This window comes from Camelina sativa, chromosome 4 (genome assembly GCF_030686135.1).
Source record: "Camelina sativa cultivar CO46 ecotype springtype chromosome 4, ASM3068613v1".
Lineage (NCBI taxonomy): Eukaryota > Viridiplantae > Streptophyta > Magnoliopsida > Brassicales > Brassicaceae > Camelina > Camelina sativa.
The window spans coordinates 28,425,234-28,450,830 of NC_141883.1; the positions used below are offsets into that span (position 1 = coordinate 28,425,234).

Consider the following 25,597-nt stretch of genomic DNA (forward strand, 5'->3'; position numbering starts at 1 on the left):
AAAATCAAGAAACCATAATCCTTAATCATGTAAGCATTAGCAAATCAAAGATCACAAGAGTATTGAGTCTAACACCAGAGAGTAGAGACCTACGAATTAAAATGAACTCATATACACTTGAGGGCGTCCATAAGAGAGCAAACTATATCAATAAACTAAAAATCCACTCCTAAACCTGAAGCCAGAAGCTAGTATAGGAATGAAAGCACATAGTACTCGGAGACGGAAACTCAATCCTTGGTGACTTTGTTGACAAGGGACTTGTGGATGTGAGGGATCACACCTCCTCCAGCAATAGTTCCTTTGATGAGAGTATCAAGCTCCTCATCTCCCCTGATTGCGAGCTGCAAATGCCTTGGGGTTATTCTCTTCACTTTCAGATCCTTGCTCGCATTCCCAGCTAATTCAAGAACTTCGGCAGTTAAGTATTCCAGAATAGACGCTGTGTAGACAGCAGCAGTGGCACCAACTCTTCCATGTGCTGAAACTCTTTGCTTGAGTTGACGATGAATACGACCCACTGGAAACTGAAAAGAAAAAAAGAGACCATATTTAAGAAACAGAACAAGCATCTAACTTAAGGCACAAAGAAAGGCTTCTCATTAATGAGATAGATGTCTTCTTAGCTAATGTTTAAAGTATACATAGGTACATAAGAGACTTAAACTAACCACACAGTTCTTTTATTCGCTAGATCAGTCATCAAACATCTTATAGGTATTACAATGTAATCAAGTGGTTTTACTAAAAGCCATATCAGAACATAGACTTGTATGGATTCAGTGATATCTACAACTCATTGGATTGGATTGGACTGGATTACATATCCAGAACAAAGCAACGAAACACGCGGATGAAGAGAACACACATACAGATCAGTATCAATTGGTAGTAGACAACAACTAGTACAGAACATGAAAGCTACTTTATATCTTACTACTCATACGGATGAGATAAACAAAAGACAATGCTCCTAGAGGCATTGAACATATAATAAACCAAAAAAAAAAAAAAACCCTAAAGCACACATCAAACAGAGAGAAGGAGCTAGCTAGGGTTTGAGGGGAGGGAAGGGATACCTGAATACCGGCACGAGAAGAGCGAGAGATGGATTTCTTCTTAACACTACTGTCCTTGTTAGCTGCAACCGTCTTTGCAGCGATAAGCCCTTTCCCACCTTTACCAGCCATATCTACCAAATCAAAAGACGCGAATCTATTTCAATTTCGGATTACTAAAAAAAAAAAAAAAAATCGAGTCGAGTCGAATCGAATCGAACAGTGGAGCAACGAGATTTCGAATCGTTTGGTGAATTTCGAGCGAAAATTACAAAAATCGACAGAGAAACCCTAAGAACCCTAAATCAGAGTCAGAGGGGGAGTCAAAGAGATGTACCTGAAAACGAGAGCGGGGTGATGCTTCTAAAATTGTGCGGGAGAGAGCTTTTTTTTATTAAAAACCAAAATTGGAGTTTAGTGGTTGGTGTGGGGGATCCTCGTGGATTCGTTTACTCGTCTTTATCTCTTTTTATATATATACTGTGAGAAAACCTAATTGGCTAATTTATACCAAAATCGATTTTACATTTTTTTTTTTTCCAAAACATTACTTAATAATTTTAATCGGTAATTTCTCTATGCAAAATGTTAAATTTCTATTTTATTTGATCTAGAATTTGTTAATATTATTTGATTTCGGTTATTTGTCGTTTTAAATCTTGCATTATTGGGAAAATCAATATTTAATCTAAAATTATATGAATATAATTTGTTGTCACAAAACTCTAGTGGGTATAAAAGTATATATCATCTTACTTACATGATGGAATTTAAAAAAAAAAAAAAAAAAAAGATCAATGTTATTTGAATGTGCAAATAATCAAATATAATCGAATCAATGTTAATTCATTTTTTAATTTACTAAATTTTGATTAAGAAAAAAAAAATCTTTTATTTGTTTTGCAAGATTGTCTTAATAAATACGCTTTAGTGGATTATTACGGTGTAGTATGATGTACGGAGAGATACTAAAGGAATATGCCAAGCCAAAACACGTAAAAGTACGTACGTCGAAACCGGGAGGGCCATTTCCGTCATATCTCCCCCCACTCTTTTCCCCCAAGTTATTCCGGGCGAAGTTTTGCTAACAGACTCCGCCTCAAGTGGAGTCATTGACACGTCCCTCTTCACGACGAACCTTCGAGGGTATTCTCGACTTTTCCTCAAACCAAGAGGCATTAGATCTTAGCCACCTAGACTTGGCGAAGAACAAACACCGTTGATCTCACGACACGTATGCCCCTCTTATCGTTTTAGCTATTTGTTGAACACGTAGGATACAAACGTGTACACAATATCATCTTCCCTTTATAAATTCTAGCTTTGGGACTTCGATTTTTTCAGTTTTTTCGGTTTGGTTTTTTCGGTTTTTCGGTTTTTTTTTTATATTTTGAATTTGTCACTGCAATAACCGAAACTCAAAATCGGTTCGGTTCGGTTCGGTTGTAGACAAATTCGGTTTTATATTTTTTCACCGAAATTATCAAAAAAAATCGGTTTAATTCGGTTAATTCGGTTAATTCGGTTAATTCAGTTAATTCAGATTTAATTTGGATAAGTTTGGTTATTTCGGTTTTGCCTTTCTAATTGCTTTTTATCCATTTCTAAATTGATTTTTATCGATATTATGATAAAAATCAATTTAAGAGATATATAAATGATGATAATCTATAATCTATAATGTGTAGTGTTGTAAAGTATAAGTTGTAATGATATTGCAATGCTCACCTAATTAATTGATCGGACATAACGTAATCATAAGTCATAGTTTCATACATTACAAAAACTGAAAACATATAGTACTGAGCGTAGACATAACATGAGTCTTAAGTCATACATAGATAACACAAACTGAAAACAAACATCAAAGAGAGACATAACATAATAAATCACACATAACACAAACTGAAAACATCCTTTGTACCACTTGTGGTTCTTTGAGACAGATCAACACGCTCCTTTGAAAGGGGTCTTGACTCTTGATCTTGAATATACAACAAGTAAAAGAGAAAAAAAACAATATATAAGTCAGAACAAAAACAAGACACTAATTAGACAAGAACAACACTAATCAGACTAGCTACCAAAACATAACAATATATAAGTCAAAACAAAGATTATAGACGAAGCATAAACAAGTAGAGAAGCTGAAACAAAGCATATGGCAAACCTCATGATGGTACTGGTCTAATGACCTACTCTTCAATGGTTTCAGTCGTGGTACCAAGTGATTCATGGAAATTAAGCTCTTCAAACATTTCAGCCAAGTTAGCAAGTTTTTCCTCTGCAATAGAATTCCTCAACCATTGTTGTGTGCATACCAAAGCTTATGTCATATAAGGTGTCAAACAACTTCGAAAAGGATCCAAAATACGACCGCTGGTACTAAAAGCTGATTCCGAAGCAACAGAAGACACTTGTACAGCTAGAATATCTCTTGCTAACTCTGCCAAGACAGGATACTTCTGATTGTTACTCCTCCACCATGCTAAAACATCATAATCCATACCCAAACTATTATGATCTCTTTTCACAACTTTCTCCAGCAAGTAGATGTCAAGCTCACAACATAGTTCTTCATTTCCAACTTCATTGTCCATCTCCATGTAAACTTCATTAGACCTATCATACTCATCATCATCAGATAGATCAAAGACAACACTTGGCTGGTCAAACTCTGTATGTCCACTTCTTGATCCAGGGGTCTCACTTGGCCTATGGTATTTTTTCCATAGAGTTTGTCAATACAAATAGTAGCAAACTGCATCTTATTTCTTGGATCCATCACACTTGCAATAATCACTAGTGGATTCATATTCAAAATGCCATCCCAATATTTGTCAAACTTAGCCCTCATACTTCCTGCTTGGTTCCTTACTCTTTCATCATTGTGGGTGCTTAGTGCGATCAAATTCTTCTCCACAATGAAAATCTCATTGTAACACATGCTGGAAGTCACGGATTTAGAAGCTGAAAACGCTAATGTGCAGTTGAAAAAGATTTTCAGAAACTTTACCATCTTTCCCACTTCTTCCCAATCTGCATTAGATGGTGGTCCAATCCGTTTTTGTGGCGGTAACTCCCTCACGACTCCATCCTCATCTGTTTCATGCTCAAGGAAGTATTCATTGTATGGCATGTCTTCTTCTAGCATCTTCTGGAAAGCAACCCGTAGCTTAAGTGCAGCACTCAACATAAGATAGGTTGAATTCCATCGAGTGACAACATCCAGACACAAGCTGCCTCTAGACACATTTCCAGTCTCGACACGCAATTCAAATGATTTATACCTTGTACTAGATGACCGCACATACTTCACCGCATTTCGAATGACAACAATACTCTGTCTCACATGCGCTAAACCATCCCTCACAATCAGATTTAAAATGTGAGCACAACAACGCATATGTAAAAATTTTCCATCTCGAATCAAGGCATTACCTTCCTTCAGCCTCAAAGCATCCATGAATAACCGTAGAGCTTTGTCATTTTCTTTCGCATTGTCAACCGTTACAGTGAATACTTTCTCAATCCCCCATTCTTCTAAGCATTGGACAAGGTGTGATGCAATTGTTTCCCCTTTATGGTCTATGACGGGCTTGAAATTGATGATCCTCTTTTGCATAACCCAATTTGCATCGATCCAATGTGCTGTTACAACCATGTAACTACATGAGGTCGTAGGAGCTACCCTAATGTCTGTAGTGAGAGATATCCTCTTCTTCTCACTTGTGAACAGCTTCTTCAAAGCAACTTTTTCTTGCAAAAACATTGCAAAGATATCCTTCGTCGCTGTCCTTCGGCAGTGAACATGATAACATGGCAGCAAATTAAAGCAAAATCGTCTAAAGCCCTCTGATTCAACAAAGGAGAATGGCAGCTCATTTAACACTATCATTTCATTGACTGATCTTCGAAACAGTTCTTTGTCATACTTCATGGTAGTTGTCATGACACCACTAGGATCACTACTTAGAACCTTTTGACTTCCTGCCTCTTCATGAGCTTTGAACAACTTACATCTTGTTATGTGACCTCTCATAGTACTTGTTCCATTCGTCTTTGTGTCACACCCTATCTCTGCTCCACAATATCGACAATTGGCCAGCTTGGGATCAACAATCTGTTTAATGAAATGAGCCCACACATCCGATCTTGGAGCCATTTGTTTTCTTACTTTCACCAAAGGAGAATCAGAGGTTGATTTAGCAGTTGTGCCGCTTTTTTGCCTTTTAGAGCCACTAGTTGCAGTAGTTTGTCGAGGTTCTTCTTCTTCTCCTTCAACCTCTTCTTCAAACATGTTGTCGTTGTTGTCTTGAGAAGACATTTAAAAAGCATAAAGTCACAACCATTAGCTATATTTCACAAAAAAAACTCCAAGAACAGAGAAAATAATAGCAACAAACACGTATCAGTTGATAAAGACGAAAGACAAAAAATATCAACACACATGTATAGAACAAGAAAAAAAAGTGTATCTAGTTTTTTGTTCAAACTTCATACATAATTATATATTTTTATCTTACGCAAATGGCTCCAATTGCTATTGTTTAATTCACAGCAAAATCATCACCAGTAAAGATTCATAGTTTTATCTTACTCATAAATCAAAATCACTAAACCTCAACCAATAATAGAAAAAAACAATCCAACTAATATAATATAACAACAAGACAATAACAACTAATATTCTAAATTTCTAATACTCTGTGACATTTGATTAAGAGAATTAGAGAAGTAAAGAAGATCAAAGTCAAAACTGTATCGGAAGAGGTACCTTTCCCGGAGACGATGAAACAAATGCCGAAATCGAGGTTGAAGCGTCTCTTTGAGCGTCAGTTCACTGTTAAGAACGTGTCCGAGAAGTTTCCAGGCGTTGATGTGGATGCGCCGCTTTCGAGAGGTAACTCTGGAGATTTTGAGCCGAGCTCGGTTTGTTTAGCGAAGATGGTTCTAAACTTCATCGAGGATAACAACAACGGTGGTGGTGAGAAACAGCGGTGTGGACGTAGCCGTTGCAGTTGCTTTAGCGGGAGTGGTACGGAGAGCTCTGATGATGAGACTGAATGGTCCGATGGTTTGAAATGTTCTTCTGGTGAAGCTTGTGAGATCCTCAAGGTATGGTTTCATCGTTTTGTTCCTAGACTCATGTGTTTGTTTCGATTAGCAGAAACATGATGTATGTGAGATTCAATTTCTTGTAGAGTTTGGTTCCTTGTACGAGCGTCTGGGAGAGGAATTTACAAGCTGACGTTACCAAGATTGTGGAAATAAGTAAGAGTTGCTTGAAAGATGTGGTCAATGGGTTAGTGAGCTTAGGTTATGATGCGGCTGTATGCAAATCTCGCTGGGAGAAATCGCCTTCTTGTCCTGTTGGTATAGTCTATAGCTTTGATTTTTCTGTAAAGCCAAAGCCATTTCGTAGCTTCTTGATTGACAATAGAGTTGGTTGTTTTGTGAAATGGAAACAGGGGAATATGATTATGTGGATGTGATAATCAAAGGTGAAAGACTGTTGATTGACATCGACTTCAAATCCAAGTTCGAGATTGCTCGTGCAACGAAGACGTACAAGTCGATGCTGCAAACTCTGCCTTACATCTTTGTTGGGAAAGCGGATCGGCTTCAGAGGATCATCATGCTTATATGTAAAGCGGCAAAGGAGAGTTTGAAGAAGAAAGGACTTCATGTGCCGCCATGGAGGAGAGCTGAGTATGTGAAATCCAAGTGGCTGTCTTCTTATGTTCGTGATGATCAAAACTCAGATGAAGAAGTGAAGCAGGAATCAGTAGATATGATAACTGGATCGATAGGATCCATAGTCTTTGGTGTCTGAAGGTTTGTTTATATATATGTGACATAACCTTCTAGAGAGGTGTGAGATTTAGTAGGAGTATTTGAATCCCTTATAGTTTTTTTGATATTAAGGGTTATGTAACAGAGGATGATCCATACACGCCTAAAAGTGTCTCCCCTTGGTCTTTTTTTTGCTGGGTTGTAAGGGAGAGTGTGATCCATCCAACTCTATGGTTTGCTTTGTGAGGGCTATAGCATTCTAATTACTACTATGCCTATACGTTTTTCTTGAGACATTCATAATATGATCAGAAGAACATTTGACTATATTATAACAATGCAATAAGTTATATAATAAGTCGTTGAGGAAACGTAAGATATGAAATTTTCGTCTGAGCACCAGTCTTAAGAATATATTTTTAAAAATTCAATGAGCCTTCGGAATATTTAAATATATATTTATCAACAATAACATTTCTGATGTTATGATATTTGGCTGCTATAGCCTTTGTGTTCACCCACGATATAAAGTGTTTAATAATATCCGCATCACAAAATACTTTGTATAGCTCATAAATCTTAACTGATTCTTTTTCTCGTTTAATCAAATCATACAATTCTTTTAATACTAATATACTCTCTAGTCTCTATTTAGTTCATAAGTCGTTACTAATATTATAAATTTGTTTTCTTTCTTTGTTCAATACTCTCTTCCATTTTTTCTAAGCTAATGTTCTTATAATTAACTAAGTTGTCTAACCGCTCCTTTTCTCACCATCTACGACTCTACGTGCCACGTGACGCATAATTCAATGAACACCACAATGAATTTTTGAATTCAAACATAACGCATAACTTTTTGTTACGCAAATTACTTAACTGCGCTCAATACATCAGTTTGCAGTTTGTGCATTTAAGTTAGACAAAATTTTCTAAAGATTATAATACGAGCTATTATATGATTTTGTATTAATTAGTGTGGACTAAATACTTTACATGTAGTTAATGTTCGGTTAGATATGGCTGGCTTCAAATAATTAAAATTCGATTTATATACATTTTTACATATTTTCCTTAACAAAAAAAAAAATTTTAAAAATCCTTTAATTATGAAATTTTATTAAAATCTAAGATTTTATTATGAGACTCATATTTTTAGTGAAATAAGGAATGCTTAGGAATAACAAAAATCTGACTAGAAATGTGAATCTCATAAATTAATATTGCATATTGTTGGTTAATGCGCCATTGACTGACTCTTTTTCTTGTTAATGTGATGTGTATTGTTATGGCAAACGTGTGTCAATCTAGTGACTATATAGTATATACTGTATAAAATAAAATAAAAGCTAAAACTATATAGGAGAAAGATAGAAAAAATAGGATGGAGCATAATATGTACAACTTAACGATGACTACTGTGATGTGCGGTTCGTGTATATATTCTTTCTGGTGGGCTCGCTCGTGTTTCTTGCAAGTCGTCACCTTGACAATGAAAAAGGAATCATACTTTTTATTGTGTGCGTGGTCTACCTGCACTGCCAAATGACCGACCTCCAAAGGAGAGAAGAAGAAGCGGGTGCACCAAGAGGAAGACAGGGTGATGCAGATGAGAGATATGTGGTGGTCCCTAAGAAGGTTATCTTGTTTGTCTTGTCTTTTGTCCTAATGTATTTGGTCTTTGTAGGTTTTCATGTGTTCGGAACCCTACCCGAGTTTTCTGAGAAGTTGGTCAAGTTCTTCAAAAGAGTAATGTGGTCCGGTTTATGGTGACACTAATAGATTAATCAAGCTTTTGTCCATTCCTATATATTAAGAGAACTAGTTTTTCTTAACACCTAATTTTATTAAAATTGGAAGATTCATATTTTTTTTTTAGTGAAATAAGGAATGTTTGGGAATATTTTATTTAAAAATTCTTAAGATAAAATTTTGGCATATTTCCTTTTCTCCTTTCTTTTTTAAACAGTGAAGGCCCTTTTTGCCTCTCTTTTTTGTGTGTATAAGTTACCTAAAACATATTTATTTGTGCATTACGAATTTTAAATACATATACGTATCTATAAATATTTTCTGTAAAAAAAACAGCATATACATATTACGTTTTAAATAAATGATATTTTTAACATCTTCTAAATTTATAAATCACATATAGATAGATAGTATTCAAAAATGATACAATCAAATTAGATAACCCCATTTTAACTATAATTATTTTTAGTTTTAAACATTGCTTAAAACACAACATCCGATACGAAAGGGTTAACGTGGGAATTTGAGATGTGAGATTCTAATGAGTAATGATACACACACGAACTCTCTCTATATAAATTCATTACTCAAAACCTCATAAATTACAAAAGAAACAAAAGATACGACACGTTGTTAACAAATCACAAGCTACAAAAGAAGAAGAGTGAAACAAAACTCAGTAGTTGAAACTTTTTGCATCAATGGAAGAGTCTAAAGCGTCACACGTTGTTATCATACCGACTCCAGGAATGGGTCACCTCATCCCATTCGTCGAGTTGGCTAAAAGACTCATTCACCGTGACAGCATCACCACCGTGACCTTTGTTGTCATTGGAGAAGGTCCACCGACAATAGCTCAGAGAACTGTCCTAGACTCTCTCCCTTCGTCAATCTCCTCCGTCTTTCTTCCTCCCGTCAATCTCACAGATCTCCCGTCAACGGCTCGTATCTTAACTCGTATCTCCCACACCGTGACTCGATCTAACCCTGAGCTCCGGCGAGTCTTCAACTCTTTGGCGGAGGAAGGTCGTTCGCCGACGGCTCTCGTGGTTGATCTTTTTGGTACAAACGCTTTTGACGTAGCACATGAATTTCAAGTGTCACCGTACATTTTCTACCCATCCAATGCAAACGTCTTGTCGTTTTTTCTCCATTTGCCTAGACTAGATGAAACGGTGCCGTGTGAGTTTTGGGAGTTAACCGAACCGGTAAAGCTCCCCGGATGTGTACCGGTATCTGGTAAATATATTATTGACACGGCTCAAGATAGGAAGAACGAGGGATACAAATGGCTTGTACACACATCAGCAAGAGGTACAAAGAAGCCAAAGGGATTCTTGTGAATTCATTCGTCCAGCTAGAGCCAAATGCTATAAAGGCTTTGCAGGAACCGGGTTGATAAACCGCCGGTTTATCCGATCGGACCATTGGTTAACACTGGTAAGCAAGAGGATAACCAGTTTGAAGAGTTGGAATGTTTAAAGTGGTTGGATGACCAACCGCTCAGTTCGGTTTTGTATGTGTCATTTGGTAGTGGTGGTACACTCACATGTGAGCAGATCAATGAGCTTGCTCTTGGTCTTGAAAAAAGTGACCAACGGTTTCTTTGGGTCATACGAAGTCCAAGTTCGGCTGCAAATTCTTCCTATTTCGATTCGCATAGCAAAACCGATCCATTAACTTGTTTACCATCAGGGTTTCTAGAACGGACAAAAGGCAGAGGTTTCGTGATCCCCTCTTGGGCACCACAAGCTCTTATTTTAGCCCATCCATCCACTGGAGGGTTTTTGACTCATTGTGGATGGAACTCGACTCTAGAAAGTATAGTAAACGGAGTTCCACTAATAGCATGGCCATTATACGCTGAGCAAAAGATGAATGCTATGTTGTTGACTGAAGATATACGCGTAGCATTTAGGGCTCATGCGGGCCATAATGGGGTGGTGAGAAAAGAAGAGGTGGCTAGAGTGGTGAATGGATTAATGGAAGGTAAAGGATTGATTCAAGGTAAAAAAGGTAAAGGAGTGAGGATTAAGATGAAGGAGATGAAGGAAGGAGCTTGTAGGGTATTGGAGGATGATGGGTCCTCTACAAAGGCACTTAATCAGTTAGTCTTTTGACCTTTAAGTAGCAAGTCTACCAAAGGGAGTTAAGAGCAAACTGGTAAGCTCTCCCTCCTTTGATGTTGAACTTGAACGCTCATATCTTGTAAATACGGTCATCTTGTAACTGTGGTTATATATGAAAATCTGATTTTTTATATGCGTATAGATATTATATTGCTTGACATCAACTTTCAAACCGATCGACAATTTAGATAAAAAGATTACAAGTCAAAACACTCCTGAATATTCTACGTTCGGTGTAGTGACTCTTATGAATCTAAAACCTCATGATTGATGGTAATTCACACAAACCAAAAAATTGAAATATTTCTTCTATAGGTAGTTCAAATTTGCAAAACAAACACTAAAATAATAAGATTACCATTGTGTAAGTCAAAGATAAGAGTTAATTGTAATTTTGAAGACACACACCTTCTTCTGTTTTTTTTTTTCTTCTTTTAAATACATCACAAGTAACAAAAGACATTTCCTCCTTTTGTCTTTCAATTTCTTTTTTTTTTTAGGCTTTCATTTTATAAAATCGATCTAGTCCCAGTAAAAAAATGGACATAATAAAGATACAAATTGGTTTTTATTGGATCACCTAAAGTTCAGAACGTTTTCAAACCAAACTACTCGATCTAGATTTTAAGCCCAACAAAAGCTAATATATTTAGTTAATATTTTTTATAAGCGTTAACTTTGTCAGCACTTTGAAGTTCGATGGAAATCCTTCTTAAAAATTGGGTTTCATAACAGGATTCGAACTTCAAATAAATTGCCATAGTTTACTTAGAATATCAACAATCTTAAATTCATATTCGTCAACGCTAAAGAAATAAATGAGTAAATTAGACAAGAAGAAGGAAAAAAAACCTATTGATATCTTGTGTTTTTTTAGAGTGTTAATTGGTATGTTGCATAATCATGTCATTTTAGGTTGCATGTGAATCTAGTTACAATATAAACAAAGGATTGAGAAGAAAAACATATATATAAATATTTCAAATAAATAAAAGGTGAAGCATATAGAGAAGAAAGAGAAACATCTTTCTGGAGAATGGGACGAAGAAAGAAAAATCATGCTAGGAAAAAAGATAACGCATGATTAGGAAGATAGGTACGTACATAACCTGAGGCTTATTATTATATCAAGATGTTGAATGATAAATTATCATGATGGGTTGTAATATATTAGTTTCGGGCTGGATTACATTAATATTCTACAATATCTATGCATATTACATCAAAAAGGTAAGCAATACATCACGACTTGTTGTGGTAAAGTGATTATAATAAATAAAGAAAAGCAGTTTCGGAATTCCATATACCACAATTTTGTTATCATTTCAACTCAAAGACCAAACCAAAAACTATTATTGTACATGAGTTAGTAAGTTACACTTAGTGTTTCAGAAGATACTACTAAATACCAAAAAGCACTTAGAATATTAGAAACATAATTTACGGGAATAGAAAGGTAACAAGCCTGAATTATTATGGAGCCCGTTTAGGTAATTAAGCGGGCTTCCAGCCTCAACATCACTAATACGTTAGATTAGTCTCCCTTCTCCTCCTTTGTTCACTTTACTAAGCTACTCTCTTCTATAAAAGAACATGAGACTTACCATTTTCATTCAACATAAGAGCAAAGATAAATCTCATTCATTTGTAGTTCATTTCTTTTTCCCCATCGATCCAATATCTTCTTCTTTTTTTACCTTAGCTCTCTCTTGGATTTTCACCGGAGATTCTTATCTGAGCTGAAATCATCTTTTGTTTTTAAGCTTTTGTCCAAATATGGATATTTTAAAGCCCTACGCTCGCAAGGACAAACTCGTGGTCATCATGGGAGCCACCGGTACCGGCAAGTCGCGACTCTCCGTCGACCTAGCCACTCGTTTCTCGGGAGAGATCATAAATACCGACAAGATGCAAGTCTACCGAGGTCTCGACATTGTAAGCAACAAGATTACGTCCGAGACAAAACGCGGCGTCCCTCACCATCTCCTCAGCGTCCTTCCGCCTGGAGCCGACTACTTCACCACCGCGGATTTCTGCGACAGGGCGAGTTTCCTCATCGAAGCCATTACCGACCGTGGAAAACTTCCAATCGTCGTTGGCGGCTCAAACTCTTTCTTGGAGGATCTAGTCCTGGACGGGTCCAGATACGACTGCTGTTTCCTGTGGGTCGACGTGGCAGTTCCTATTTTGCGCGGTGTTGTGTCTGAGAGGGTTGATAAGATGGTGGCGAATGGAATGGTTGAGGAAGTTAGAGAACTGTTTAACTTTTCTGATTCAAAGAACTACTCGGAAGGGATCAAGAACGCAGTTGGGATTTCAGAGTTCGACAGGTTTCTCAAGAACGAGCCCTTCTTGGATGCGGGAGAGAGACAAGTGCTGTTTAGTGAAGTGGTGGAAGAAATAAAGAAGAATACTTTCACGTTAGCGTGTAACGAGAGAGAAAAGATCCAGCGGTTGAGAAGTGTGAACAAGTGGTGCGTCCAGAGATTGGATACAACTCCGGTTATCACAACGCGGAGGTGGAAGGCGGATGCTGACGCGGCGTGGAAGAGTCTGGTGGCTGGGCCAAGCACCAGTTATGTGTCGCGGTTTCTGCAAGGACACTACTAAGTGCTAACCGTGAACCGTCTCTCGTTGGTGGAAAAGCTTCGCCACCGTGTCACGTAGCGAGGCTTTTGCCTTTTTGGTGTGTTTTTTTTTCTTCCTTTTTATTTGTTTTGGTCAACGGGTCGGGTGTGTTTTAATTTGTTTTTTTTTCCTTTTAGTTATTTTCTTTAGTTTTCTTAATTTCGTACTTTTGTACTTTTGTGTGAGTGTGAAGTATATTCTAAAAATAATGAAGAGGTTTGGAGTGTTTTCTTTTCTAGTTCGGGAAAAAAGGTTAAGAGAAAAAAGAAAAAAAAACAATTGAATTGAAATAGAAAATCAATTTCAAACGAAAAAAACTTTTTATAATATGCATCATTTTGTTTCTATAAGTTAGAAAGTGGAAAAATTATGAAGAGAATATTTTCATGAATCTTCGACAATGAGTTATAGCTGTTACAGAAGTCTTGTGGGCTTGTTGTGGCGAACAACTTCACTGAACATGCCATCTTAGTTTGTATATGCTGTGATCTTGTGTTCTGAACGGAGCTTAAGTGATTTCTCACATCTTTGTCTATGATTCCGGTTAACTAACGCTCTAAACTCAACTTGCCGATATTTCATATTGACTTACAAAATCATAAATTAAGCTCTCAAACTCTCTGCTTAGTAAATAAGTGCTTCCTATTGGTGGCCTTTTGGGCAACCGACATCTTATCTAAATGAAATCTTCACACGGTGAAAAGCTCCAGTTTTCTCATACTTAAAAAGTGAAATTACTATTTAAATACAACGTTTAGTATAGTATTAAACATTACTAAATCAAAAATTTATCCCAAAACAATGGAAACTTTAGGGAAATATAAGTTTAAACTTAACTGTACTCCTAATTTAGTCTAAAAGATCATCATAGACAATGTAGTTTCTATTTGGTAATGGTTAATGTATATTTTCATCACTGTTACTACATTAAGTTGACATATTTTAATAAATATCACATGTAGACACAAAGCAAATGAATCATAAGACTAAAAAAAAAAAGAGTTATGCATATTCTTCGTATACAAATAAACTCGTGCGAAATATTCTTTATAGTGAAGGGAGAGTCCTTTAGTCAAATAACATAATATATAATCAAATTGCCATTTTTATTTCAAATAGAAAACTTCTCGTTTATTCGAATCGGCAAGCAAAAAAAAATTCCAACAACTTCATTAAACATTAAAATTCCAAAAACTGTTAGTAAGAAAAAAAACTCAAAATCGAAGATTGGTAGGGTTATCAGTTATCACTAGGTCACCATTATCTGTCCCAAAACAAAAACAAAAGTCGTTTGGTATACTTGTTGTCGTGTTCTGGAGAGAGAGGCCAATTATGGATATTGGATACAATTTCCGATATTTTATATTATAACCGCACTGTCTATATATAGTATAGTATTAAAAGGAAATACAGAAACCTATGATGTTAAGCAAATACTATGTTCCATAGGTTCCGTGATTGAATGAATTATTTCCTCCCACATCTTTTGTTTCACTTTTCTCCGCGATTGTCTGAGTATGAGAGAGGGGCACACGAGAATCTTTTCCAACTTCTTTATAAATAATCATGATTACAATTTCTTTATAAGTGAGAGATTACAAGTCTCGACGAGCAAACAACATTTTAAAAAAAAAAAATCTGAAGTTTATATATAGTTGCAAAGTTTTCATATATCATCTAAGTTATGAAGATATCGACGGCCATGTTATTGCCGCAGTCACCGGCAGCATCAGACTTCACTCTGGCGAGCTCTGTTGTAAACCCCCACACAGTCACCGGGGGAATTATTATTTCTGGTCAGTTCACTGGAACAGGCAAGCAAACAAGAGTAAGTTTTTAAAACATGTGAACCCTGAAACTTACAACCCATAGGACGGCCATCCAAATGCTTTTTTTTTCTTTCTATTTTTGTTGGCAGTGACAGCGGCTGACCTTATATGATGAGAGAAGGCGCGCTGTCAATAGCTGTCACTCAGCTGCAAACTTCATTGTCCACTGCAACAAGCTGGTAGAGCACTTGCAGAAAGCTCTTGACAAGCTACCTATAACAGATACAACAGAAGAAACCATTGATCATGTAATGCTCTTCTTCCAAACAAACAGTATCATTATGATTTAATATAGATATGAGCTCCAGGATCAATATATAAACACAAATCTATCATACTGTATTTGACATATCCTTAGACTTTTTGTATATTTGGAGCCTCAAGTTCAACAGCAGTAAAAGCTTAGCACATGAAATAAGATGGTACTTCAGCAGTAAGTACAATGCCAAGAGCTGGACCATGAAGATATACGTGATTACAGACAATTTAGCAGAAAGGTAATATTGCTATTGTTAAGCTTAAATCCTATAATCCTATAATTAGCTTATACCAATCCTATTAGTTTACTTACTAGAACCATTCTGAACTATTGCCTTACCATATAATTAGCACAACTACATCCAAGGAAGAATGCCAAAAAGTGACTGCAGAAAAGCTGTACATGATCTACTAAAAGAGGTTAAAGAGAAAAACAAGCGCAGAGACAACAAAGCTCTTTCAAATTGTACACTGGTCTGTAACCACACAAGTCATGACAGTTTGAGAAAATCTGTGGAGCTGGAAATAAAAGTAAGATCCTTTTTTTTTTCATTTGACCACTAATCTATCTTACTCTACACCAGTTAACCAATGGGATGACGTTTGCAAATTAACTAGGTTATCAGAGAGCTTCAAAAAGACTGGGAAGAAAAAGCAATCTGCAAGGAATATATGTACAGATTTCAAACAAAGGGTGAAGCATCTAGAGAAGAAAAAGGAACACCTTTCGGGACAATGGGACGAAGAAAGAAAATACATGCTCGGGACGAAGAAAACACAAAATAGAAAGATAAGTACATATCCTGATGCTGAATATATTAAGATCTTAAATGATAAATTGCAATGATGGGTTGTAATGTATTAATTTGGGGCTTGGATTGTTCACTTTTTCCTAAACCTATCACCAAAATTTCACTACAATATGTACGCAGACAAGAATTGTCTCAAATCTCAACAGAGAAAAATAAGGAAAAGATGTTCTCACAGCTTGTAGTTTGGTTTGGAAAATTGTTCATCGAGATTTGAACAAAAAAAAAAGGTGGTCAAAGGAAAAAATTTGCATCAACTAAATTAAAATCTGAAACGAGATTATACCAAAGCGACTACAACTAAAATCTAATGGCAAGGGACAAAGCTGAAAAACTAAGCCAGAGCAACTTACTAACCATGTCACCATAAAATTTGAGTAGAGTCCCAAAGAGATGTAAATTTACTGAGGAACAAACGAGACTGCACAGCGCACAGCAAAAGACTTTTATCAATGCATTTAAGTTCCTTCAAAATACAAAAAGACTTAGCAATGTTCAGCTATTTGGTCATCAAGTCTTTATATGAGAACTTAATTCCCAGAATTTGATACCTCAATACTGAAACTCCCCAAAACGAACAGCAGATCCAAGTCAAACCCCTATTAGCTTCAAATTAAAGTATTGAGACTAAATTAGTAAATTTAGACCAAGCCAAAATGGATAATTCTATTAAATACATACAAACCTAATCAATCATCCAGTGACAAAACATAATAATAATCTAGAAGAGAAAAAGACAATTAGCAAAAGTATCTTCTTTCCAAGAATGTAAACTTCCACGAAACAAAAGAACAGTCACTATCCCTTGTTCTCTAAGCTTGACCCAAAACATTTCAAGTCATTTCATAATATATAAAACAATAAATCCAAAGAACTCAAAACCACAGAACGTCATAAATAGCACAGAACAAGCTTTAGCCTCAGAGTCACTAACCTTTTCAAATGGCATCATCATCATCATCTTCTTCAGTCAAATTCATAGAAAAAGCCCTTCTTGCCACCGGTTCCTTTGCTCTATCTTACACCGATCCTGATCAGAAATGGCTAATCAGAAAGCATCTAACTTCATTCCTCCAAGACTATCCAAACTTCGAGCTCTCAACCGATACATTCAACCACAACAACGGAGCCAAAGTTCAACTCTTTTCCCTTGAAGGATCTCTACGCATTCGAAACTCCACTACACAACTCCCAAACGTGGAATTAACCATTTGGATCCACGAAAACTACCCAATAACGCCTCCTCTAGTGTTTATAAACCCTGCTTCGATTCCAATTCGCACCAACCACCCATTCGTTAGTTCTTCAGGATTCACAAACTCTAGATACATCGAAACATGGGAATACCCACGATGCAATCTACTCAATTTCATCCGTAACCTCAAGAAAGTTCTCGCTAACGATCACCCATTTGTACTCACTGATTCAATCCCAAAACGGAACCTATCGATTTCGAGAACAGAAGCTTTAGATCGATTAGCCACGAGTCTCCACTACGACGTTCTAACAATCATGGAAAGATCAGAGGAAGAGATTGAGAACCTCTGGAAACTCCAATCAGAGATGAAGCAAAGAACCGAATCTGTTAATACAATCATCACCGAGCTTGAGAACGAGAGAGAGACATTAAAGGTGAGAGCTTTGAATCTCAAAGAACACACCGATGTTTTGGAGAACTGGGCAGAGACGAACTATCGCAAACTGACGAAATCGACGTCGATTGATGATATGGGAATCGAAGAAATGTTCGAAATTGAATCGGAGGTGGAAGGATTAGCAGAAGACGACGCCATTGAAGATGTGTTGAGGGTACTGGAAGAAGCAGCGGCGAGAGGAGAGTTGGAGATAGGTTCGTATCTAAAGCAAGTGAGAGTCTTGGCCAGAGAACAATTCTTCATTAGGCAGAATCGTTTAAAAATCCAATCTTTTCATATTTGAGAGTTCGTTGTGAACCTTTTCTTTTTGTAAATTTATCTTCTTTTTCGGTAAATTAACTCATGATTAGGCTCAGCTTACCACTAATAACTAACTTAGGATTAGGAATGCTTATGATGATGATCATACTTTAATATATGAAGCTTGAAATTGTCATGGTATTAAAAGCATATACCAATATTTATTTAAATTGACTGTTTCATAAGCTATATAATAAAGTTTACTAAATCATTCAATGTTAAGTTTGCAAATTTTACAATTGACTTTTGAATAAGCTGACCAAAGAATTATCTTAAAATTACTATAACACCCTCGAGAGATAAGTCAAGCTAAGCACATCTTTTGTTAGGGTCAAATCTTTGGGGTATGGTCGTCATTACCCGGTTTTGCTACGAAAGCATAGAATCGAGTGTTCCTCTCTCTGCGTTAAACTAAGATCTCGTGCAAACCTTCTCTGCGGGTGCACCGATTCGTAACGTACACCCACCTCCCCAGGTTTCCCCCAAGATCCCTTCTTCTCCTTCTTCGTCTTCTTCTTCATCCTACAAGTGTGGGGTCTTGTCTCAATTCCTATGTATTGACGACTTTGTAACGGCAAATCGGGGTACATAAAACGGATCGTGTTCTAATCTTTGGTCAAATGGAGATTTCAAGCCGGACCTTTGTTTTCTTCTTCTTCTCTCTCTGTCTCTTGTCGTCAACCTCTCTCTCGATCGAAAATTTTCACCAGGCGTAAGTGTCATTTTCTTTCTTGTCCCTTCTTGTCATTGCCCACCAAGAAGCTCCTTAGATTTGTATAATATCACACAGTTTGGGTTATAAAGTCTTGTCCTTTTTTTAGTTTCTGAACTATCGTGCAGCATCTTGTAGTTGTAGCAATTGGAAAGAAAGAGACATTGTAGCAATGGATCTCATTATTGAATTGAACCTATGGTTTTTTTTTGTTTCTTTGCAATCTGATAGGAAAGAAAGGTTTTTGCTTTTGTGTGTCTTACATGGGAACTCATCAATCATTTTGATAATGTATTATTGTCTATTGCCGTATAAGCTGAATGATTAGGTTTGTTATAGCCACATTGTTGTGGTAGCAAAACATATCTGTGATGGGCAAACACCTTTTGAGTTTTTGTTTTTTTTGTGTGGCTCTTCTTAATTCCCCAATTGGTCCTTGTTTGCTTAATGCAGTTTTCCTATTGTTGAACCTGCTCCTAGTCATACCAAGCTTCAGCTTAGCAGAGAAGGTTTGGAAGCAATTAGCAGAATTACTACTCCTATTTCTGCTGTTGCGGTATGTGAGAGTGATGTTTGAGTCATTATCAATTATTTGTATGTTCTTTCTATCTGAACCTGGTTTTTTTTGGACCAAGAAGTTTGTTGCTTTTTTTTCTAACTTTTTTGCTTGTTGTTCCCTTTACAGGTGATTGGCCCTTATCGCTCTGGAAAATCATTTCTACTCAATCAGCTTCTTTCCCTTTCCTGTTATGAAGGTGCTTCTTATCTCATACACTTGCGCTCTGCATTTCACTTATATTCTTAGTGCTGAACATTGCCTTACGAATATGTTCAATGTCATCAGGTTTTGGTGTTGGACACATGCGTGACACCAAAACAAAAGGTATCTCCCCAATGTCCTGAGGACAATATCATCCTTCGATAGCATATATATTCCAGCTAATTAAGGTTGAACTCTTTTTGTTTTGAATCCACTGAATCGTTGTATACAGGTATTTGGGTCTGGGGAACACCATTAGAGCTGGAGATTGATGGAGTCAAAACTTCCGTAATTTACCTGGACACTGAAGGATTTGAAAGTGTTGGAAAGTCAAATGTCTATGATGACCGGTACCAAGACAGTTCAATATATGCACTTTTATACTCTTGTTTGCCAAATCTCTCAATATCTAATCCATCTCTTTGTCAATTTTCAGGATTTTTGCTCTGGCAACGGTTATGAGTTCTGTGCTTATCTATAATCTGCCTGAAACTGTAAGTTGTCCCACCTCTCTGTTTGTTAGGATTGCTTATGCTTCTTGATACATTATACTCGAACCAAAGAGAGTGAAAGCCTTACAGAGGTTTCTGTATATCATGTCGATTATCGTGCCATTACTAAAATCAAAGACTAAAGCGTTAAGACCTAGGTAGTTCATCTTATAGGGTATCAAACAAACCCTTGGGATTTCCAAGGTAGAAACATAGATACAAATTCTTAAACATTCGTTTGCTATGAGTCTTATGACCAAAAACATTATTTTGCCTTAGTAACTAAAGCGAATTTGTTAACTTAAGGATTTATAGCCATTCCTCCCTCCCCTGTTAGCCTTTTAATGTTTGTAAAACACAAGCAATGCGGAATAGGGGTCCAATCATGTTTTGCTTGATTTGCTTTGTGGCATGCAAGGTCAAGCAATAGTGAATTCGCTCTTGATTTTATAGTAGGAACTGTACAAATACGGATGCGTAACAGAGTAGCTAGTGTTCGAAATACCCTTATATACATTTCTCTCTCTGATATGAGTTCCCATCAGATCCGTGAAGCTGACATTTCTCGGCTCTCCTTTGCTGTTGAGTTGGCGGAAGAATTTTATGGAAGGTTTGCTTAATTGTACTCTGCATTTCTATCTTTTAATACGTCTTCCGGCTTCTATGAATACTGACTGGCTTTTATTTTCATTGTCTCATGCAACTCAATTGGCAGAGTAAAGGTACACCATTACGAACCGCTGATATTCTTGATCCGTGGCAACCTTCACAGCTTCTGTTTCTAATTTTTCATATCTTGTAGGGTGAAGATGTTGCTTTTGAACCGTCAAAGCTTCTGTGGCTTATCCAGCGTGATTTTCTGCGTAAGTGCATGGTTCTTCTCACAGCAACATTCATAATATTTCAATATAGACAGTGCTTGAATTATATGTATTCACTGCCTATGTTGGGTGCCAGTGGTCCTGTGTGACCCATTTCAATATTCCAGTTTTTTCTTTAATTTATGCAAGTGAGCTGTTCATGATTAACACTATTCCAACGTTATGCAGAAGGGAAATCGGTGAAGCAAATGGTGGATGAAGCTCTCAGACATGTCCCTAATGAAGATGGTTAGAGTTCTTTTCTATTCTTTTACTGATGTCGCCTAGACCATTTCTTACAAGCAGCGCCCTTTATTAATTGATTAATTTTGTTTCTTATCTTTTCAGGTAACAAAAATATTGACCAGGTATGTTGTTCTTTGTTCTGCATCGTACAGGTAATTATCATTATTATCTCAGAAATTATTATTTTCTATCACTTTTTTTTCCAGGTTAACCAGATTCGGGATTCCTTGGCTATAATGGGTGACAACAGTACAGCCTTTAGCTTACCACAGGTAAGAAATTTGTATGTTTTTGCATATTTTCAGGCTTTTTTTCTGAAGAAATACAGAACATGGAACTTTGATAAAAAAAATGAATATCTTTGTGCATGAAATTATGGCTATCTTTGAAAATCTTTGCTAATTGCGTGCTGATAAATAACTTTTTGGTGTGGTTGTTACCTTTAGTCATGCACAAAATCCCCATATTTTAGTGCTTGTGAGTCCTTGAAATATAGTTTTTCCAAAGTTCTTGGGAGGAAATTCTCTTTTTTCTTCCATGTGGAATATTAGAAATGATTATCTGATCTGACTCAGACATGGAGTACTCAGTACTCTTTTCTTTGAGCTAGTATTTTGTTAGGTGGTCTACTTTGTGATAACTTTCTTCCTTGTCTTTTGTATACAGCCTCATCTCATGCGGACAAAGCTATGTGATCTGAAAGATGAGGACCTGGACTCTACCTATGTTGCAAGGCGTGATCAATTGAAAAAGCTTGTTGCTAGTATTATCCGCCCAAAGATAGTGCAGGGGAAAACGCTAAATGGGAAGGAGTTTATTTCTTTCCTGGAACAGGTGAGTGTCAGTTTCTTTTCTGTCTGGCTTCATTCTTTGAATTTCGCAGAACATTTATATGAATGAGGGGAAGCGTGTCGTTGAGAAATCAGAAGGAGCAAATGTATACGTTTATGGTGTTCTTACATATTTTATCAAGTAAACAGACATGTTTTTCTCTTCTCATGGATGGCTCTGTTGCCTGGCTATTTGTAGTTATCGGGGGTAACCTGTTCTTTTAATTTGCATAAACATGGATAGATTACTTTTTTTATGTGTTCATATGTCTTCCTTGATATTGTACTGTTTCATACCCTTAACATATCAATTTATGAGTGCATACTTTCATAAATGATGGACTTGTCACAAGATATTTGATAAGCATGAGTACATATTCTTAATACGTATCACTAAATAATGACTTATATAATTTCTATGGTTTGCCTTCTATGCGTACTAAATGGTGTCTTGATGTATTTCAATTTTGATTGCTCTACTTTGTAGATATTGGATGCTTTAAATAAAGGAGAGATCCCATCAACAGGATCACTAGTTGAGGTTTTCAATAAAGATATTGTTGAGCGTTGTGTGAAGCTGTACAATGAGAGGATGGTAAGATTGAGGCTACCAATGTCTGAAGAATCTCTCCAAAGTTCCCATGAAACGGCACATAATGAAGCTATTAAGGCATTTGATGCACAACATTTTGGTAGACAGCATGCAAAGAAATCTGTCGATCAGTTGGATGAACAAATGCAGGAGGTATGAATCCCTATAAAAAATATGAATTTCCATTAAGTGGGGATCAGTTGGATCATTTGCATTTTAACTTTTCAGACATTAGCTTAGTGGATAAAAACAAAGGAATGTTTTGGCAGATTTTGGTAAGTCTTCTTAAAAAGGATTCCCAAATTTACTCTCTTATACATTTTTGATACAGGTATACAAGAATTATATTCTTGCAAATGAATACCAATCATCGAAGCTCTGTGAGAAACTATATACAAAGTGTGAAGATGACATGGACCACTTACAGGCTCTCCGACTTCCTTCCATGGCTAAATTTAATGCAGGTTTCGTGTACTGCAACCAAACTTTTGAGCAGCAATGTGTTGGTCCTTCGAAGCAAAACTATGAGCAAAGATTAACTAAGGTAATATATATACAAGACTATGTTATGTGGGAAGTAGTGAATTGCAGTTTGACCTCCCTAGATCTTTTGTGCAGATGATGGGAAAGTCACGGTCTTTGTTCATCAAAGAATACAATAACCGACTGTTCAACTGGCTGGTTGGGTTCTCTCTTGTAATGGTGGTTGTGGGCCGGTTTATAATAAAATTCATTTTATTAGAAATGGCAGCGTGGATACTTTTCATATTCTTGGAGACATACACAAGGATGTTCTGGACAGCAGAAGCTCTGTATTACAACCCAGTCTGGCATTTCATCGTTGGGACATGGGAGAATGTCGTGTATAGTCCCGTTCTCGACTTGGACAGGTAACAAAACAAGTCTTGAACAAACCTCTGGCCAAACTTCTCTCAATCTCTCTGTTCGTCTAAAAAAGTTTTTGTTTGTGTATTTGGTAAAATAGATGGGCGATTCCTATAGTGTGCATAATTGCACTTTGTGTGCTTTATTGGCGGTGTTATGGAAAGAGGAAACACGGGGCTCGCTGGCTTCTTCCGATGTACAATAACCAGAAGAATGTCCGGAATAGGGAACGGTCTGAGTAAAAAAAAAACACATTCCTCCTCCCATCCCTTATACTTATAGCATCTTCTCGGGCATGCTCGTTGTTTTTATCATCCGAAGCTCTCTGCCCGTTACTACCAAATTTTTGGACGCAGAAGAATGAAGACGATGATTTGATCGATCCAAGTTGGTTTGATTGTACCATTTGCATAGAATGCATTTGTAATGTTTAACTTTATATTATACATATGATCCGATCTGTTTTATTTTTATACCCAATCACGGTTAATTTTAGCTAACAACAACCCTTACGAGTCTGTTTCTATTTTATTTATTTTATTCAATTCAAGTTATTAACTATAGACTATAGTAGAGCAAAATAAACATCATCAACAAACTAATAAAATAGAAGAACAAACGACGAGCAGCTAAACATAATTATCTATATGTTCTTGAGATTTGGGGAATTGATAACCACTTCCAGTCGTCCCCTCCGTTTTGTTGACCTCGGGGAATTCAAGTATAATCATATATGGTTGAATAAGAGATATGACTCCACATAAAATACCAATGTCCACCCCAATTCTGCAAGCAAACGTCTTCACAAGAGAAGTGTTGGCTTGTTGATCAAGTAAGGCAGTAACGTCGCATCGCATCAAATCTGCTAATTCAAAAAGGATGAACAAGCAGATGACGACTTGTTCCCTTGTTACTGCAAATAGTGTGGATTCCCCGAGTTGATCTTTAAGAGAGCTTAAAAAACACTTAATCTTAGGGAGAGAAGAAGTGATCCGGTAGTCAACTGTTTGGACAAAGATCTTCGTATGTATCAAGAAGAGTACTAGAAGTAGCACACTTAGAGGTGACCTAAGAGATTCCATTGATACAAAATCTAGGGACATGGCTAAAACCTGTGAATGATAATAGAACAACAAAAAAAAACAACTATGTTGTCACGAAAAATCCAAAAAAGAAGTAAGCAACCCAAAAAGAATTGAAGAGCGAGAGATCTTATCAAACCTTTCTAATGGTAATAGTTGAAGCAATTTTCTAACTTTTCGTTTGTAATTAGGGATAGTTATATCAATTAAGGTAACACAATGACCCCCATTCACACAACATTAACAGAAATATTCTATATAAAAAAAGGAAAATTGTTAAAACAAAAGAAAAGAGAGAAGGAAATTTGTTATAGAGATGTATATTCTCATCAATCATTCTCTATGCAAGGAAAAAAATTTGTTGTCAGGAAAAATCCAAAAAAAAATTGAAGAGAAAAGATATTAACCTTTCTAATAATGGGTCATATAATGTAGTTGAAGCAATTTTCTAACTTTTCGTAGTTAGGTAACACAATGACCTCCATTCCATACAACATTAACAGAATCATTTTATATTAAAAAAAAAAAGGGTTCACTTATTTTCTTACGTTTAATGAATGTTTTTACAACACGCAAAAACGTACTGTTTTTTCCCCTTAAAAATACTAATATATTTATTATAAAATACCCTAAACCGGACAGTATATCGGAAATAGGTCCGCAAGACACCGCAATCTAGATCGGAATCTAACATTACAGTAGGGGAAACCCCCAAAAACAAAGAAAGCAAAAGACCTAAAGAGTCTAAGTTCTCCTAGATCTATTATTATAAACGACAAACTTAGTAAAAACAAACTAACAAATCACCCTCTTAGCCTTTTGAATTACATCAATCTTTTGTACGCAAAAAAAACTAGCCATAGCTACGCAAAAACAGATTTGGCGTAAAATTTGTGGAAGTCACAAACCATCAAAATTTACGTAC

At 36.4% G+C, this 25,597-nt stretch overlaps 4 protein-coding genes and 3 pseudogenes across 6 annotated transcripts; 6 read left to right on the forward strand and 1 right to left on the reverse strand.

The window, feature by feature from the left end:
• Positions 1 to 4: 4 nt before the first annotated feature.
• LOC104782331 (putative histone H2A variant 2) lies at positions 5 to 1,517 on the reverse strand. The gene is made up of 3 exons (XM_010507236.3): positions 1,396 to 1,517; positions 1,080 to 1,192; positions 5 to 527 (listed from the first exon to the last, which is right to left on the reverse strand). The coding sequence occupies exons 2-3, from the start codon at positions 1,188 to 1,190 to the stop codon at positions 231 to 233; spliced, it is 408 nt and encodes a 135-aa protein (XP_010505538.1). The 5' UTR covers positions 1,191 to 1,192; positions 1,396 to 1,517; the 3' UTR covers positions 5 to 230.
• A 4,246-nt stretch (positions 1,518 to 5,763) lies between these two features.
• Positions 5,764 to 7,145, forward strand: LOC104784264 (uncharacterized). Its single transcript, XM_019244329.2, has 3 exons — positions 5,764 to 6,176; positions 6,263 to 6,434; positions 6,530 to 7,145. Exons 1-3 carry the CDS (start codon positions 5,850 to 5,852, stop codon positions 6,892 to 6,894), a joined length of 864 nt encoding a protein of 287 aa, XP_019099874.1. The 5' UTR covers positions 5,764 to 5,849; the 3' UTR covers positions 6,895 to 7,145.
• A 2,162-nt stretch (positions 7,146 to 9,307) lies between these two features.
• LOC104784265 (UDP-glycosyltransferase 72B1 pseudogene) lies at positions 9,308 to 10,726 on the forward strand (annotated as a pseudogene).
• Positions 10,727 to 12,511: 1,785 nt separating this feature from the next.
• On the forward strand, positions 12,512 to 13,345 carry LOC104784266 (adenylate isopentenyltransferase 3, chloroplastic pseudogene; annotated as a pseudogene).
• Positions 13,346 to 15,047: 1,702 nt separating this feature from the next.
• Positions 15,048 to 16,368, forward strand: LOC104782334 (uncharacterized; annotated as a pseudogene). Its single transcript, XR_015596328.1, has 5 exons — positions 15,048 to 15,191; positions 15,285 to 15,501; positions 15,634 to 15,689; positions 15,802 to 15,981; positions 16,069 to 16,368. The product of XR_015596328.1 is annotated as an uncharacterized LOC104782334 (transcript).
• Positions 16,369 to 17,105: 737 nt separating this feature from the next.
• LOC104782333 (protein ELC-like) lies at positions 17,106 to 18,453 on the forward strand. The gene has a single exon (XM_010507237.2). The coding sequence runs from the start codon at positions 17,202 to 17,204 to the stop codon at positions 18,195 to 18,197; it is 996 nt and encodes a 331-aa protein (XP_010505539.1). The 5' UTR covers positions 17,106 to 17,201; the 3' UTR covers positions 18,198 to 18,453.
• Positions 18,454 to 18,520: 67 nt separating this feature from the next.
• LOC104782335 (uncharacterized) lies at positions 18,521 to 24,151 on the forward strand. Of its 2 annotated transcripts, XM_087510971.1 has the most exons (17): positions 18,521 to 18,926; positions 19,380 to 19,482; positions 19,612 to 19,681; positions 19,771 to 19,809; positions 19,919 to 20,036; positions 20,123 to 20,180; positions 20,723 to 20,787; positions 20,893 to 20,899; positions 20,980 to 21,040; positions 21,227 to 21,286; positions 21,386 to 21,405; positions 21,490 to 21,555; positions 21,950 to 22,117; positions 22,601 to 22,858; positions 23,037 to 23,249; positions 23,324 to 23,595; positions 23,691 to 24,148. In XM_087510971.1, exons 1-17 carry the CDS (start codon positions 18,835 to 18,837, stop codon positions 23,830 to 23,832), a joined length of 1,812 nt encoding a protein of 603 aa, XP_087367097.1. In that variant the 5' UTR covers positions 18,521 to 18,834; the 3' UTR covers positions 23,833 to 24,148. The 2 variants fall into 2 exon arrangements, with proteins under 2 accessions (XP_087367097.1, XP_087367096.1); XM_087510970.1 differs by lacking the exons at positions 18,521 to 18,926; positions 19,380 to 19,482; positions 19,612 to 19,681; ... (2 more) ...; positions 20,123 to 20,180; positions 20,893 to 20,899 and having other exon boundaries at positions 20,723 to 20,799; positions 23,691 to 24,151.
• The last annotated feature ends 1,446 nt before the right edge of the window (positions 24,152 to 25,597 follow it).